The following is a 14734-nucleotide window of genomic DNA, read 5'->3' as shown; positions in this document are numbered from 1 at the left end:
AAAAAATAAATAACACTTGTTCAAAAACTACAAACGATGCCAATAAATGTAGTATAGGTCAATTTTTTGTAGTCTTATTAGTTACTTAGAAAACATCATTGATATCGTTCGAAGTAAAAAATATAAATAATAGCGTGTTGATTAGTTTTGGAATGGGTTCCAAATTGATTGTAGTTTATTGTAGTGGCAAAAAAATTCTTTATTTGCGTTGTTTTATCTCAAATTATTGCAAGAAGGTCACAATAACAAGATTTTAAAAAATAAATAACACTTGTTCAAAAACTACAAACGATGTCAATAAATGTAGTATAGGTCAATTTTTTGTAGTCTTATTAGTTACTTAGAAAACATCATTGATATCGTTCGAAGTAAAAAATATAAATAATAGCGTGTTGATTAGTTTTGGAATGGGTTCCAAATTGATTGTAGTTTATTGTAGTGGCAAGAAAATTCTTTATTTGCGTTGTTTTATCTCAAATTATTGCAAGAAGGTCACAATAACAAGATTTTAAAAAATAAATAACACTTGTTCAAAAACTACAAACGATGCCAATAAATGTAGTATAGGTCAATTTTTTGTAGTCTTATTAGTTACTTAGAAAACATCATTGATATCGTTCGAAGTAAAAAATATAAATAATAGCGTGTTGATTAGTTTTGGAATGGGTTCCAAATTGATTGTAGTTTATTGTAGTGGCAAGAAAATTCTTTATGTGCGTTGTTTTATCTCAAATTATTGCAAGAAGGTCACAATAACAAGATTTTAAAAAATAAATAACACTTGTTCAAAAACTACAAACGATGCCAATAAATGTAGTATAGGTCAATTTTTTGTAGTCTTATTAGTTACTTAGAAAACATCATTGATATCGTTCGAAGTAAAAAATATAAATAATAGCGTGTTGATTGAACTGTATCGTAGCTGTTGTTAAAAATACTAACAATTACTCTCTGATTATTGATTAACAATTTTCAATTATCAAAAAGTTTTACACTTTCAGAAATTATAATTAAAAATTCAACTCATTTGCAGTTCAAGTTTTCAATACTTACGAAAGTCCGTGTATAGTTGGCTGTCATTATTTTTTAATACGAAAAACAGCACATACTTGTAAGTCCAACGATTTTGAATTTATATTTTGAGGTATAATCGATGCTACATTTACTGTAGGCACTATAGTAACTGTAAACTTGTGTACGCACGCTTATATTTAATCGGTAATGTCCATATACATATAAAGGTATGCTGTCGGAAGACAAACTGTGAAACTACGAACGATTTCCTTTTCTATTTTCTAACGTCTTAAAATGTATCACTCTATCAAACACTAAGTAGATTTATTCATTCGCACTTATAATCAGTAATAAGCAAGACATACAAATATAAAGGTACTGTGACAATTGTTCATATCGTTTGTAGTTTTTATGCCAGTGTCATTTTATTATACCACTACAATTTGGCTAGTTTTATCTGATTTTTCTTGAAGTTATTTTAGAGGATAAATTATTTTACCAGTACTACAATAAACGATAAATGACAATATTAATTCCAATTTTTTATATTGCACTATTTTGAGTTTTTTTTCGTTTCGGATGGAATTTATCCATTATTTCATTTTAATTACTTTTGTCGTCTCAGCAGTTTCGGATTATTAAGTGACTTTGTAACATTGAACAGCAAACTACTGAACATTAAAGATATCCAACTCTTTTTTTTTTTAACATATATCATGTGCAATTTAATGTACACTAAATTACGAAACTCCCACACGCATACACAAACACGCACGTGTGCGAAGATGTATGTATGAGCATGAATATTTTTTTTTCTAAAACTACAAACGACACGAAATCCAAGGCTCATAATTGTTTTGAATATATTAACTTATTGAACACAAAATTTTTTGTTTTTTATTGCTTACAGGGGTTCAGCAGCCACTACAAACATATGAGTTTAGCTACAATCAACTACATTGTTTGTAGTTTTTGAACAAGTGTTATTTATTTTTTAAAATCTCGTTATTGTGACCTTCTTGCAATAATTTGAGATGAAACAACGCAAATAAAAAATTTTCTTGCCACTACAATAAACTACAATCAATTTGGAACCCATTCCAAAACTAATCAACACGCTATTATTTATATTTAAAAAATAAAAGTTCGAAGTAAAACTTCGAACGATATCAATGATGTTTTCTAAGTAACTAATAAGACTACAAAAAATTGACCTATACTACATTTATTGGCATCGTTTGTAGTTTTTGAACAAGTGTTATTTATTTTTTAAAATCTTGTTATTGTGACCTTCTTGCAATAATTTGAGATAAAACAACGCAAATAAAGAATTTTCTTGCCACTACAATAAACTACAATCAATTTGGAACCCATTCCAAAACTAATCAACACGCTATTATTTAATTTTTTTTACTTCGAACGATATCAATGATGTTTTCTAAGTAACTAATAAGACTACAAAAAATTGACCTATACTACATTTATTAGCATCGTTTGTAGGTAAAATAGGCTGAAAAAAAGTAAGGTTTTTTTTAAAGCGGGTTCCAGCGTGACGGAGCTTACTTAATAAACTAAATATCAATTCATGGCAAAAAAAGGAAAGTTTTTAATGAAAATTGGTACGATGCACAATATAACAATATTTTAAATTCAAAACAAATCGGAAAAAAGTAGATTTCGGTATTCGGTATCATATTATAAGAGTTACAGATTTTGATACATAATATAATCATAGTAATAGTAATATTAAATAAAAATTTAATACTCACGATTCTTCACCAAGAAACTGCACGCGAATGCCATAGCGACAACGGTGACAAAATATAGGAACATCATGATCGCAATGAGTACGGGATTCGAATTCGGTATCAGCGCATTTGGAGACGAAGTAAGTAGCGCTGCACCAACGATACTGTACACTATGCCCACGGGTAGCACGTTCAGGAAGTGCGATACACTGAGCAGGTTGGACGACACCCCCACCATCTTTATGAGCTCCTGGTACATAAATATTGTTCACGTTAGTGGAATTTATATGCTAAAGAAGTTTGATTACACACCCCGATCATCTGTATGAGCTCCTGGTAGATAAATATTACAAACATTAGTGGAATTGACTTGCTGAAGAGGTTCAACAACTAAACCTCTACATTATGAGCCCTTGGTACTTACAAACATTTTTTGATCATAATAAACGAATTTTAAATAATATGTGCTCTTTCTAAATCTAAAAAGAAAGTTGTCCCACAAGTTATAGACCGGGAGATACTGACACAAAATTTCGAGTCATTTGTAACAAGGATGGCGGTTCTACAGTGGTCTTAGTACGCAATGACAAAAAGAAAAATGATGGTGTGAACGCTGGTACCGGTGGCTTAGTCGCGTGGGCGTTTGTCGAACTCGTCGGAAAAATAGCGAAAGTCAAACGATTTGTAACACAAAAATTTTAGAATTTACCGATAGCCCATAAAAAAGTAGTAGGCGGTAGTGTCATGCCATACTTTTCCGGTGTGACTTACAGCCCGCCATACCGATGCGAATGTGTTGATTTAAATAAAACAATCATTCAACCATTTGTACCAGGCTAACTTTTGCACAGATAACTATCGTCGTGCAGCCATTTACGAAAATCGCCATGCCATACTTTTCGGACGATTCCAAATGGTCGCCATACCGCCGAAAATCTGCAAAAAATTTTTATTTCGCCAAACTTTTTGTACCAGTATTGCATTTGGATTTTTGGAGAGTATTTGATAAAATGTGACCATTATTATATTTGCCATACTTCTAGTAGGGGGAAAAAGTGCTGTCATACTTGAAAACTTAATTTATTATTAATTTATATAAGTGAAGATTTCCAACACATAGATCTTTGAAATTTTGTATTTATATTTGTTGATCCTCAAACTTACAGGAAAAATAAGTGCCATACTGTTACAAATCGTTTGACTTTCGCTATTTTCCGACGAGTTCGACTAACGCCCACGCGACTAAGCCGCCGGTACCAGCGTTCACGCCATCGTTTTTCTTTTTGTCATTGCGTACTAAGACCCCTGTAGAACCGCCATCCTGTTACAAATGACTCGAAATTTTGTGTCAGTATCTCCCGGTCTATTAGAAGATATGTTTGCCTAATCTTTTTCTTTTTACAAATAAATCAAAAAACCCTCATACTAATGTGAATAATAAATAAGTTAGCACCATTTTGTAAGTGAAACTTCTTTAGGCGCGTTGAGAGTAAAATTTCAAGGATGAGTCATGAATGGTATCTTTGAATCTTGCCAAAGACGTTTCACTACTGACACTTGAGCTCGGTACACACGCTCTTTTTTATATTTTTACACACCTCAGTCTGCACATAAAATTCTATTGAAAAGAAATCGAACCTGTATCCCCGTAGTCCTTTCCTCTAGCAGCCTGGACATGAGGAACACGAAGACCAGCAGGAGCGATATCCAGCAGAGAAAGCCCAAAAGCTGGCCTATCAGCTCAATGGTTTGGTTCTGAGTGGCTTCCGCGTATGGAAACTCTTGGAGGGAAACGCGCTGTAAAATAATCATTCTTAAATTATTGATCTGAATTTAGGAACACTTATATCGAAAGTTTAGGCCATAATCCACTATGATACTAAATAGACTACAAGCCCGCATAGGACAAAAATATGGGTCAAATGAACCACCAGGGGACATATCTAGAACGATAGCTGAGCAAAAAATAATAAGATTCATCACTATGCCGTCACTTGTAAGCTGTCCAACTGAGTGCAGATGAGAATTGAAAAGTACAGGTAGACTCGGTAAATTTTGGTCATATATTTTTGTACGGCATTCTTAACCATCGATAGATCCATTAAAAATAATAAGAAACCGCTCAGTGCCGTACAAAAATGGTGGTCCACCAAGTCGGAATTTTTATTTAATTTCCGAGAGTTACCGGGGGTAAATTTGGTCATTTGACCATGTACGGCATCTGTGTCATACTATTGCTATACTGCTTTTAATCCATTATTCCGCAACGCCGTACAAAAATCATGGGGACAAGGGGAAAAAATCGAGAGTTGCAATCCCCTCTCTTTCCCCACTCCACGGGGTCATTTGACTAAGTACGGCTTCGGTTCCAAAACATTATCTAGCACTCAAAAGTACTATTAAAAGCAATGCCGTCAAAAAATAATTGTTCTTTTAAATGTATACCAATAATCATCTTAATTTCATCGAATTCTTGATATAAAGAGCTGTAAGGTCATTTGACCCTGTACGGGAACTTTTTTTTTAACATGATATTGTAAAATTCAATTGTTGTATAGTATTGCCGTTCAAAAGAAACCGTTCTAAAAAAAGTTATAGAGAAATGCAAAACCAGAAATTTTGTTAAAGTTTAAACATCGTAGATTAATGAAATATAATAGTTTTCTACACTTTATCCGTTGTTTTAAATAGTATTAACATAGATAAATTAGGAAAAAACGATGCCGTACATTTTTGTGCAGACCACATCTTTTAGGCTGATGAAAGCGACGAAAGCTACAATTTTAAGGGTGCTTTATGGCCATTTGATACAGTACGGCATTAACATATTTTTACCCAACTACGGCAACGCAAAAGGAGGGTTATGGTTGTTTACAGGTCATGTATGTATGTTCATCTATTCCCTCGTAACTTCTAAACTACTTATCAGAATTCGAAAAATGACATATCATTAGAAGCGTCTGAATTGTTCACTGGATAACCAGCGACCAGCTAGCTAAAGGCCATATGGGGTTTCACAAAATCTAATGTGGCGCCCTCTAGTGGACAAAACATACAGAGTAAAAAAATAAAGTTAAGATAAATATGCAGTATTTGGTATCATTTGAAAGCGCTTTACTTGTACATTTTGAATATGTATATATTACTAGCATTTGCTTGTGACTTTACCTGTATTCATGGACTGATTGCATATAATTCACATCTTTTCGTTCATAGCTTTTTTTATTAGTTCATCAATTTAACGGAGTCCATTCCACCTGACTCCGACTTTCCAAGGTGATAATTAACCACCTCGAGCTTCTTAATATTAATGTATATTTATATTTTATTATAAAAATATAAAGCAAACATTTCGTTATATGGATTTTTTTCTTTTTCAGATTTTCCCCCTTTGAACCAACGAAAATGTACGGCACATGAAAAAATATTATCTATACATAAAATACTTTAAAAATAAATTTATTTCGTGTTGTGTCAAATGACCCCCTGGAGTGGGGAAAGAGAGGGGATTATAACTCTCGATTTTTTCCCCTTGTCCCCATGATTTTTGTACGGCGTTGCGGAATAATGGATTAAAAGCAGTATAGCAATAGTATGACACAGATGCCGTACATGGTCAAATGACCAAATTTACCCCCGGTAACTCTCGGAAATTAAATAAAAATGCCGACTTGGTGGACCACCATTTTTGTACGGCACTGAGCGGTTTCTTATTATTTTTAATGGATCTATCGATGGTTAAGAATGCCGTACAAAAATATATGACCAAAATTTACCGAGTCTACCTGTACTTTTCAATTCTCATCTGCGCTCAGTTGGACAGCTTACAAGTGACGGCATAGTGATGAATCTTATTATTTTTTGCTCAGCTATCGTTCTAGATATGTCCCCTGGTGGTTCATTTGACCCATATTTTTGTCCTATGCGGGCTTGTAGTCTAAAATTGGCAGATATCACAAGCAAAACTTTATCCATTACTAGATGAGCCACACTTTTTTACACGAATTAATATTTAAGAACATTTTCCCGCTTTTGCAAGATTTCGCTTCTAATAAAACCTAAAATATAGGGTATACCCTATCTTGATAAATATCTAACACAAAATAACCTTAAATATTATGTATGTATTTGAATTTGGTATTTGTTTACGTATCTGGTATACTCGATCTCTCGACTCGTATAGCACATACATACCTGCGTTATATCGTTTCCAATTAAAAGCTGCAAGTAAGTTGTATCTATAGTCCATTGCAAGCGAAGAAACGGTTCGTAAATTGTTCCTAAAAAAATATGCGGAAAAAATTAATAACTGTAAGTATTCAATTTCTTATGATTAAAACTTGTATAAAAAAGTGGAAATAATACTTTGAGGCTTCGTTCGCGTATACTTCTCGTTTTAAGGGATTTTTTTCGCGATATACGAATCTCGGTAAGATTAATTATAAAAAAAAAGATTTAAAATATTGACATTTTTGTCAAGTATGTAAGAGACAGACAGAGTATTTTTAGGAATTATTAATTGAGATTAAGGGCCGATTTTTCAATGCTTGGATAAAACTTATTCGTCCAATAAAGTATTACACATTAATATTAAAATGTCACGTAAACTGTCAAATACGAGCAATTAGAATACGTTTTTAAAATGGTAGTTTTATACATTATTCTACGAATAAGTTTTATCCAAGCATTGAAAAATCGGCCCTAAATTGTACAAATTCAATATAGTTACAAAACAAGTAAAGAAGCCACGATTAAATAAATAAAAAATTAATTACATTTTAATTAAATTAATCTGAACCTATGTTTCATACATTATCCAAGTTCTTAGAATGAGTCTCATATTATCCAATAGGTAGTTGTTATGATGTTATCAATTCTTATGAACGTGTTTTTTTGTTCACAGCGAGTTCTTAGAATGAGTCTCATGATAAGACACGATGGTAGCGATATTCGAGTTATGCTACCTGAGTGTCAGAAGTAATCTAAATATTATCATTTCATAGTACCCACTATGCTTCTTGTACTTGAAAATAATCGAAATATTATCATTGATGATACATAGTGTGTTGCTTCTTGTATTTGTTAAATATTGCAATGCATGTTTGTTGAATGTATATTGCACCACGATACGTGCAGGGGAACGCAAAGGAGTAATGTATAAAGACATAGTTTTCCTCGAAGTATTGACGCCTTCTATAGGTGAAAAACTTAGCAAAATTGAAAATGAAAAAATCCATTGCTATAGAAACTTTGTTTATAGGCAACTAATAAACAAGCAAATTGAAGTATTTCGCGCGTAGGTATTTATTTAAAGGCCCGTATTCACAGTCAACTTTTATTTAGCAACAAATTTACTCAAAGTGTTACTGGAAACACTGTGTGTTGCAGTTCATAACGCATGTTGTTACGCCGCCCGAGCAGAAATAACATTTGTAAGCGAAAACATTTAGACAATTTTTTAGCAACATGTTGATCAACTGTTGGTCAACAAATGGTTACCATGAATCTATTAACTTACCGAAATTCTCATGCGTTCCCAGGCTACCACTTTCCGCTGCGTATGAGTTGGTCTTGAAATCGTTCTTCATTCGGATCGTATAATTCAGTTTCTCTGGCCATGTTCCTGTAATATTCTGGGGACAAAATTAATCTTGAATTATGTGTTTTTTTTTTAAGTTCTTTTGAAAAATAATATTTTTATGTCTGTTTATTTACAGGTATAGCCATACCTCATTTTAATTTTGTTTATCATTGTTTAATTTCATAGCATTAACATGTTTAGGTTTTGTGAATATTTATTGTTATAATGAGGGTTTGATTAATCTCGCTCTTTTTATTATATTTTTTACTCTGAATTAAACAAAATGGATTTATTATGGTTCTAACTTAGGACGGAACATCACTGCAGGAGCAGTGATGTTCCGTCCTAGGAAAAACCGTTTCCGTTTAGGAAAACCGCGTTTTAAATCGTATTTTTTTCTCTTATATTATTGTATACCGGCATAAAATGGCAAACAAAAAAGCTATTTTTATCCTACTCCGATACAAGATAAGGAATCCCTGTTTAAACTTCGTTTGAAATGTGACTAAGCAAAACAAAGAGTTATGTTTTCATGATAACCACTTTGTTAGTATTATTAATGCCTTACAACTATGTTTGCATGAAATAAAATTAAAAAGAAAGTTGTATAAACATTTATTACTTTACTAGCTTTCCGCCCGCGGCTTCGCCCGCTTTGTCTAAAACCTAATAAATTATATACTAAAACCTTCCTCTTGAATCACTCTATCTATTACAAAAAAACCACATCAAAATCCGTAGCGTAGTTTTAAAGATTTAAGCATACATACATAGGGACAGAAAAAGCGACTTTGTTTTATACTATGTAGTGATTTAAAGCAGGGATGTAACGGAGGTAGTTTTATCGGAACCGAAATCGGAATCGGAGTTTTCAAATTTGGTTTATCGGAATCGGAATCGGAATCGAAATCGGAGGCAGGGTCAGTTTGTTTAAGGACAAATAAAACATGATTTATAGTCAATTCTTTTCATTTTTATTTTTTATTATAAAATAAAAAACAACTGTGAAAAAAAATTGGCATAATTCCAAATGAACAAAAGATAAAATTAATGAATCTGTCAATTTCCTTAGATTTAGCATGAGAAGTGCACCATTTTGTATTCTTCAGCAAAGTTTCTTTTAAAGTCATTTGTTTTTTAGCATCCTGAAGGGGCGTCGAAGTCGAAGGCTGTACAGTATCTTTTTTTTCAGTTTCTGACTTAAAGAATTCTTCATATTCAGTGGCATGGACAGACTTCAAATGACTTTTTAACACTAGAGCGCTCGCGCCTAAAATTTTCTTTGAGTGCACGCGTGGGTCACATATGTCACCCAATACGACGCACGTTTTTTTTCATAAAAATCGTAGTTAAAAAAGTAAACGAAGTACTTATTTATGAATCAACTTTATTTTTAAGTGATGAAACAAAAAAATATCAATATTTTCTCATTTTACTTAAATTATGAGCTAAACATAAACCTCTGTGAAAAGTAACTAATTTATTACTTATTGTGATCAATCAGTTTTTTTTACTTTGGAAACTACAAATTTGGTAAAAATAATCATCTAATTATAAAGTTTAAGAATAAGTTGTTCTTATCCAATAAAATTTTATTTTCAACTAGGTTTCCGCCCGCGGCTTCGCTCGCGCCGTCAAAGAAAACCCGCATAGTTCCCGCTCCCGTGGGATTTCCGGGATTGCGTCATTTTCCCGGGATAAAAAGTAGCCTATGTCCTTCCTCGGGTATCAAAATATCTCCATACCAAATTTCATAAAAATTGGTTCAGTAGTTTAGGCGTGATTGATTAACAGACAGACAGACAGACAGAGTTACTTTCGCATTTATAATATTATAGTATGGATAAAAAATAAGTATGTCCTAGCACTCGAATATGAGTATTTTATTTCGATTTTCGTTACCCATATATTAATAATTTCTTAAAAGTATAAATTGATCATAAGAGCATTAAAAAATAAAAGCGGTATACTTGATTTTCACTCGTAATTGTATGATTTCAAAAACTTCCTAGAACGCTCGCGCGGGGGACATGCGTCACCCATGTACTTTTATATTTTCGCAGAGTACACTTCGTTGCACCAAGGTAGCTGATACGCTGCTAAAATGTCCGGTGATTGGTAGTCGGGGAATACCTGAGACAACAACACTCAAGCACGATTGTTTAAAAAAATATTTAGCAATATATAGCACTGGGTGACCTATGTCCCCCGCGCGTGCGCTCTAGTGTTAAGGACGTTGTCGTACCTCCCTTTCTTGAATACGTCTTCATACACAGTTTACACTTTGCCGAATCTGAATTAACTTCATTGAAGTAGTTCCAAATACAACTGGACTTAGGTTTCATTATCCCACACAAAAACAGATCACTTTCATTGATAATAAGCCGCAAAAATCAAAACAATTATCTATAACCTATAAACGTGTCTTGGGCGTAACAAATAATAACAACTAACAAGTGAAAAAATAATTGATGATAGAGTGCACGTAGTGGGGGTCGGGGGATTCCCCGCGCGACATGTATGAACCTGTTCGGCACAGGCCGTCGCGCGCCGCCCGCTTTGTTTCGTTCGACCTACGATTAACATCCGATACAAAAGTATCGGAACCGAAAGTGTAATAATAATCGGAAGTTCCGACTTAACGGAACCGGAATCGAAGCTCCGTTACATCTCTGATTTAAAGTATCACATACAAAAATTTGAAAGTCGGTTGTAATAATTGAAGTCTGGCGCTATGATATGACTGAGCGAAACTATGAAAAAACTTTTTTATACTGAAGAGGTAATGAAAAATTGAAAACAATGATTCAATCCAGGTTGGAAATAATTGCAAGATTCATTCATTGACTCTTTTAACATGGTCAATTAAATTGAAATAAAATGGCGTCATTTAACCTTGGTCGCTTAGAAATTGCAATATAATTGTGAAATTAGCTAGTGTAATTTAACCTTTATCAAAATATCTTATTTGCGATCATTCTATATAAAAGCGTTTGAATGCGTGATACACATAAAAATGTTAAGCCATGTAATATAAACTCAAATTGTCATTATTTTTTACATTATTTACATATATTAAACTACAATTTTTTTATAAATGCAGAGGAGCACTTAAGTTCAGCGATTAGAAAAAGTCTAAACAATTTTCGCTAGACCCTCCCCCGCTTCTTCAAACAACGCCATCTTTCCCCATAAGTATGAACATATTGCTTATAAAATATGCTTGTAAGATTGTTTGTCTTACCTGAAATACCACAAGGGCATCACGATTGGTCATTTGGCTTGATACTTGTTCGATTTGCGATTCATTAGACAAAGGGATGTAACCTTTGTTTATTCTATCAACTGTGAACAAAAGTGTTTGTGTTAAAATTAAATAAAGTTAAAATTAAGTAGAATGAATTTAATGTAAATTAGCTAATGTAGTAACGGCCTTAATTTCTGTTTTAAATTAAAGACAAACATTGTCTTTATTTATTTTTGAGCTAATTTTAAATCTTTATTTATTTATATATTCCAAATAAGTTCATAATTTAATGACTTCAAAGAATGTAAAACAGATAAAATTTATCTTATGTTTTATTGCAGACTTAAATCTCTGCTCTAAATTCTAGTCAAATCCGCACAGTTGCTCTATGTGAATAACAAGCAAGACCCAACGTTTTTTCTTTTGATTCTAACAAAGTTTATAATTTAAATTGTAGTAGGACGTTGGATACACATTATAAGACCATTATTATACACATTATAAGTAGATGATAACATCAAACCAGCACAATTAAGTGTAACATTTTTTCGTTACGCGTGAAATTTTTCCGTTACGCGCCATCTTTTTCTTATGCCACCACTTACCACGCGTGATTCGACCGACATATTTCTGTATAGTTGCATATAGTAAATTATTTTTTGAAAAATAAGGTCATGAAGAAGTTTCACTTCATACGTGTGTACACTACTACATGCACACATTTTTATTGTTCTAAATCAATGTAAAATCAACCATCAAACGCAACTTACCAGAATGCAACTTCTGTTTTGGTAAACCCATTCTGTCTGCAACCCTTTCCATTAACAAAGTAGTTAAATCTGTCTCCGGCACATAATATATTGTTGCTGGTCCCTGTAACTTGTCTAAGAATGTTGGCTCCTGGAAATGATTAGAAGATGTGAGATTAAGAAGGAAAGGGTATAAGACAAATGCTTGTAGAACGGCAGTTGGATAATTTTTGGTAATGAAATTCATACATACTTAAGCAGATATAACACAGTTTGTATGCAATATGTTTCTTTTCATTTTAATGTCAATGAATTAAATACCATTATTATCCACAATGGTTCCTAAAACTATTGTTTTCAATCAACCAACTTCAGTTGTTTTATTACATAGTAGATCATACTTATAGTTCATAAATAACTAAATAAGGTCATGGTTTTATTTCTCACAAAGTTACACCCTATGCATAACAATGTTTTCCTATAAGACTTGGAGAGTTGCCAAAACTTACAAGGATGTAGATTAATAGTACCTATAAGGATATTGCTGGCTGTATGTATGCCAAATATTTTATGGTATACGTATATGGTAGCCAAATAATTTAATGAGACAATAAAGAGCCCAACCTATTTACTAATAGGGATGGCGATTCTTTACGAAAAAGATCGATTTTTAAATCGATTCGAATCGTAGTCTAATGAATCGATTCACGAAAAAATCGAGGCCTACAAAATCGATTCTTAAAAAATCGATCTTTTTTTCAAGTTTGCATTTACAATGTAAATTTGTATCAATTTTACTAAAAACAAGATTAATATTGCAATTAACGATATCTTATCAATAAAATCAGGGAATTCAAAAATAACAATTATTTTTATTACCGTATCTTTATATAATTTGAATAAAATAAAATATTAAAATGATATAAGGATATCAAACAATAACAGAACAAACTGAAAATAATAGCGTCAAAGTGAAAAATAAGAAGCGCTTTACTTATTTACTTACCTTACCTACTCTCAATTAGTTATTATTTCGCAACAAACACTACATGAAAATCTGATGAAAATCAATTATCAATCATGCAAAATACTTATATTATGCTAATAACAGTATTCAATAAACGACAACAACAAATGAATAATGCAAATTGCAATATCAATCGTCACAGATTATAGATACCTACATAAAGTCAAAGACTACTAACGTAACTTTTTTATTAAAGAGAGGCGAGTAAAGGATACTAAACATACAGCCATCTCGCGAGTTTATGAGTAGTTAACTCTTTAACCGGCAGCACTCTTATAATTCAGGCACATTCAACTAAATGCAAATAATTGTATGGTTTATACCAAAACAGAAAAAATCGAATGTCGATTTTCAAGGGTGATATATCGATTCAGTGAATCGACACAGTACTTCATATCGATTTAAAAAATCGATATTTTCTGCTCGAAAAATCGATTCTTCGATTAATCGATCTCAGATCGCCATCCCTATTTACTAAATGGCATAGGTACTTAAATTAACTCTCTATATGATATCGAACCTTATGGTTTAATGTTACATTTAATGAAATAACTGATCACTGGCTGATTCTTGAAATGTAACCTGTTCAATTATGTTAAGTACCTAACTTTAGTAATAATGTAACACATTTGAACTTACTGTGTTGTGAATGTTCCACCCATCAAAAGCATGAGATTTAGGCACAGGATTTATTTTGTCCTTAAAAAGATATAGTATTATGAAGAATACTATAGGTGATGCGAGTTCAATAGGAGTTTGTATGAACCGTCTTATCCGAACTACCAAGTGCTTGTACATAAGCACCCATAACGCTCCACGCATTTTGATTGATTTACGTTTATAACAACTCACAAATACACTTATGATTCATAGTAACATTACACTCCAAACAACAATGTTTACGGTTCAACCGATCCCATTGTTTAAAAGGAAATGAAGTAGATAATATTTTTTTTACATTTCGCTAAATACCACTTCCGTTTATAAGTTTTATAAAACTTTCACTTGAACGATTATATAGTAGTTCTCACCGCACATTCAATTATTGATTTACGTAAAAATAATTATTGCATGTTGCGATACGAGTGCAAATACTGAATTTAAAAACGTTCTCTGATTCTGAAGACTGAAATCGTAGTAAACAGATAAAGAAAATTTGACGTCGATTATAATGTCAATCTGACAGTTGGCAGGTTGGCAGTGACACTTGATAGTGAATAGTGTTGTGAGTGTTGGTTTTAATCTCGGTTTTAATTAACAATTCGTCAACAATCCGTAATCCGTTCTATATTGTAAAATTGATGGGTTGTACATATAAATAAATATTGTTCTTAAATATTAACTTCAAAGGGAGAAGTAATAAAATAT

At 32.4% G+C, this 14734-nt stretch overlaps 1 protein-coding gene across 2 annotated transcripts in view; it reads right to left on the bottom strand.

The window, feature by feature from the left end:
* The window catches only part of LOC149481902 (phospholipid-transporting ATPase ABCA3-like), a 38745-nt gene extending 24241 nt beyond the window's left edge, over positions 1 to 14504 (bottom strand). For both annotated transcript variants that reach the window (XM_089705048.1, XM_089705049.1), the window contains exons 1-7: positions 14006 to 14504; positions 12361 to 12490; positions 11588 to 11688; positions 8281 to 8395; positions 6957 to 7042; positions 4401 to 4559; positions 2784 to 3012 (exon numbers count right to left, since the gene is read on the bottom strand). In XM_089705048.1, coding sequence (XP_089561174.1) covers positions 2784 to 3012; positions 4401 to 4559; positions 6957 to 7042; positions 8281 to 8395; positions 11588 to 11688; positions 12361 to 12490; positions 14006 to 14188 — 1003 coding nt within the window. In that variant the 5' untranslated portion in view covers positions 14189 to 14504. The remainder of the gene's footprint in view (positions 1 to 2783; positions 3013 to 4400; positions 4560 to 6956; positions 7043 to 8280; positions 8396 to 11587; positions 11689 to 12360; positions 12491 to 14005) is intronic.
* Positions 14505 to 14734: the final 230 nt, after the last annotated feature.

This window comes from Colias philodice, chromosome 16 (genome assembly GCF_061535455.1).
Source record: "Colias philodice isolate Cphi_HAF_F1 chromosome 16, ilColPhil1 Martin Lab GWU primary, whole genome shotgun sequence".
Classification (NCBI taxonomy): Eukaryota; Metazoa; Arthropoda; class Insecta; order Lepidoptera; family Pieridae; genus Colias; species Colias philodice.
This window is presented reverse-complemented; position numbering and strand designations above follow the sequence as displayed.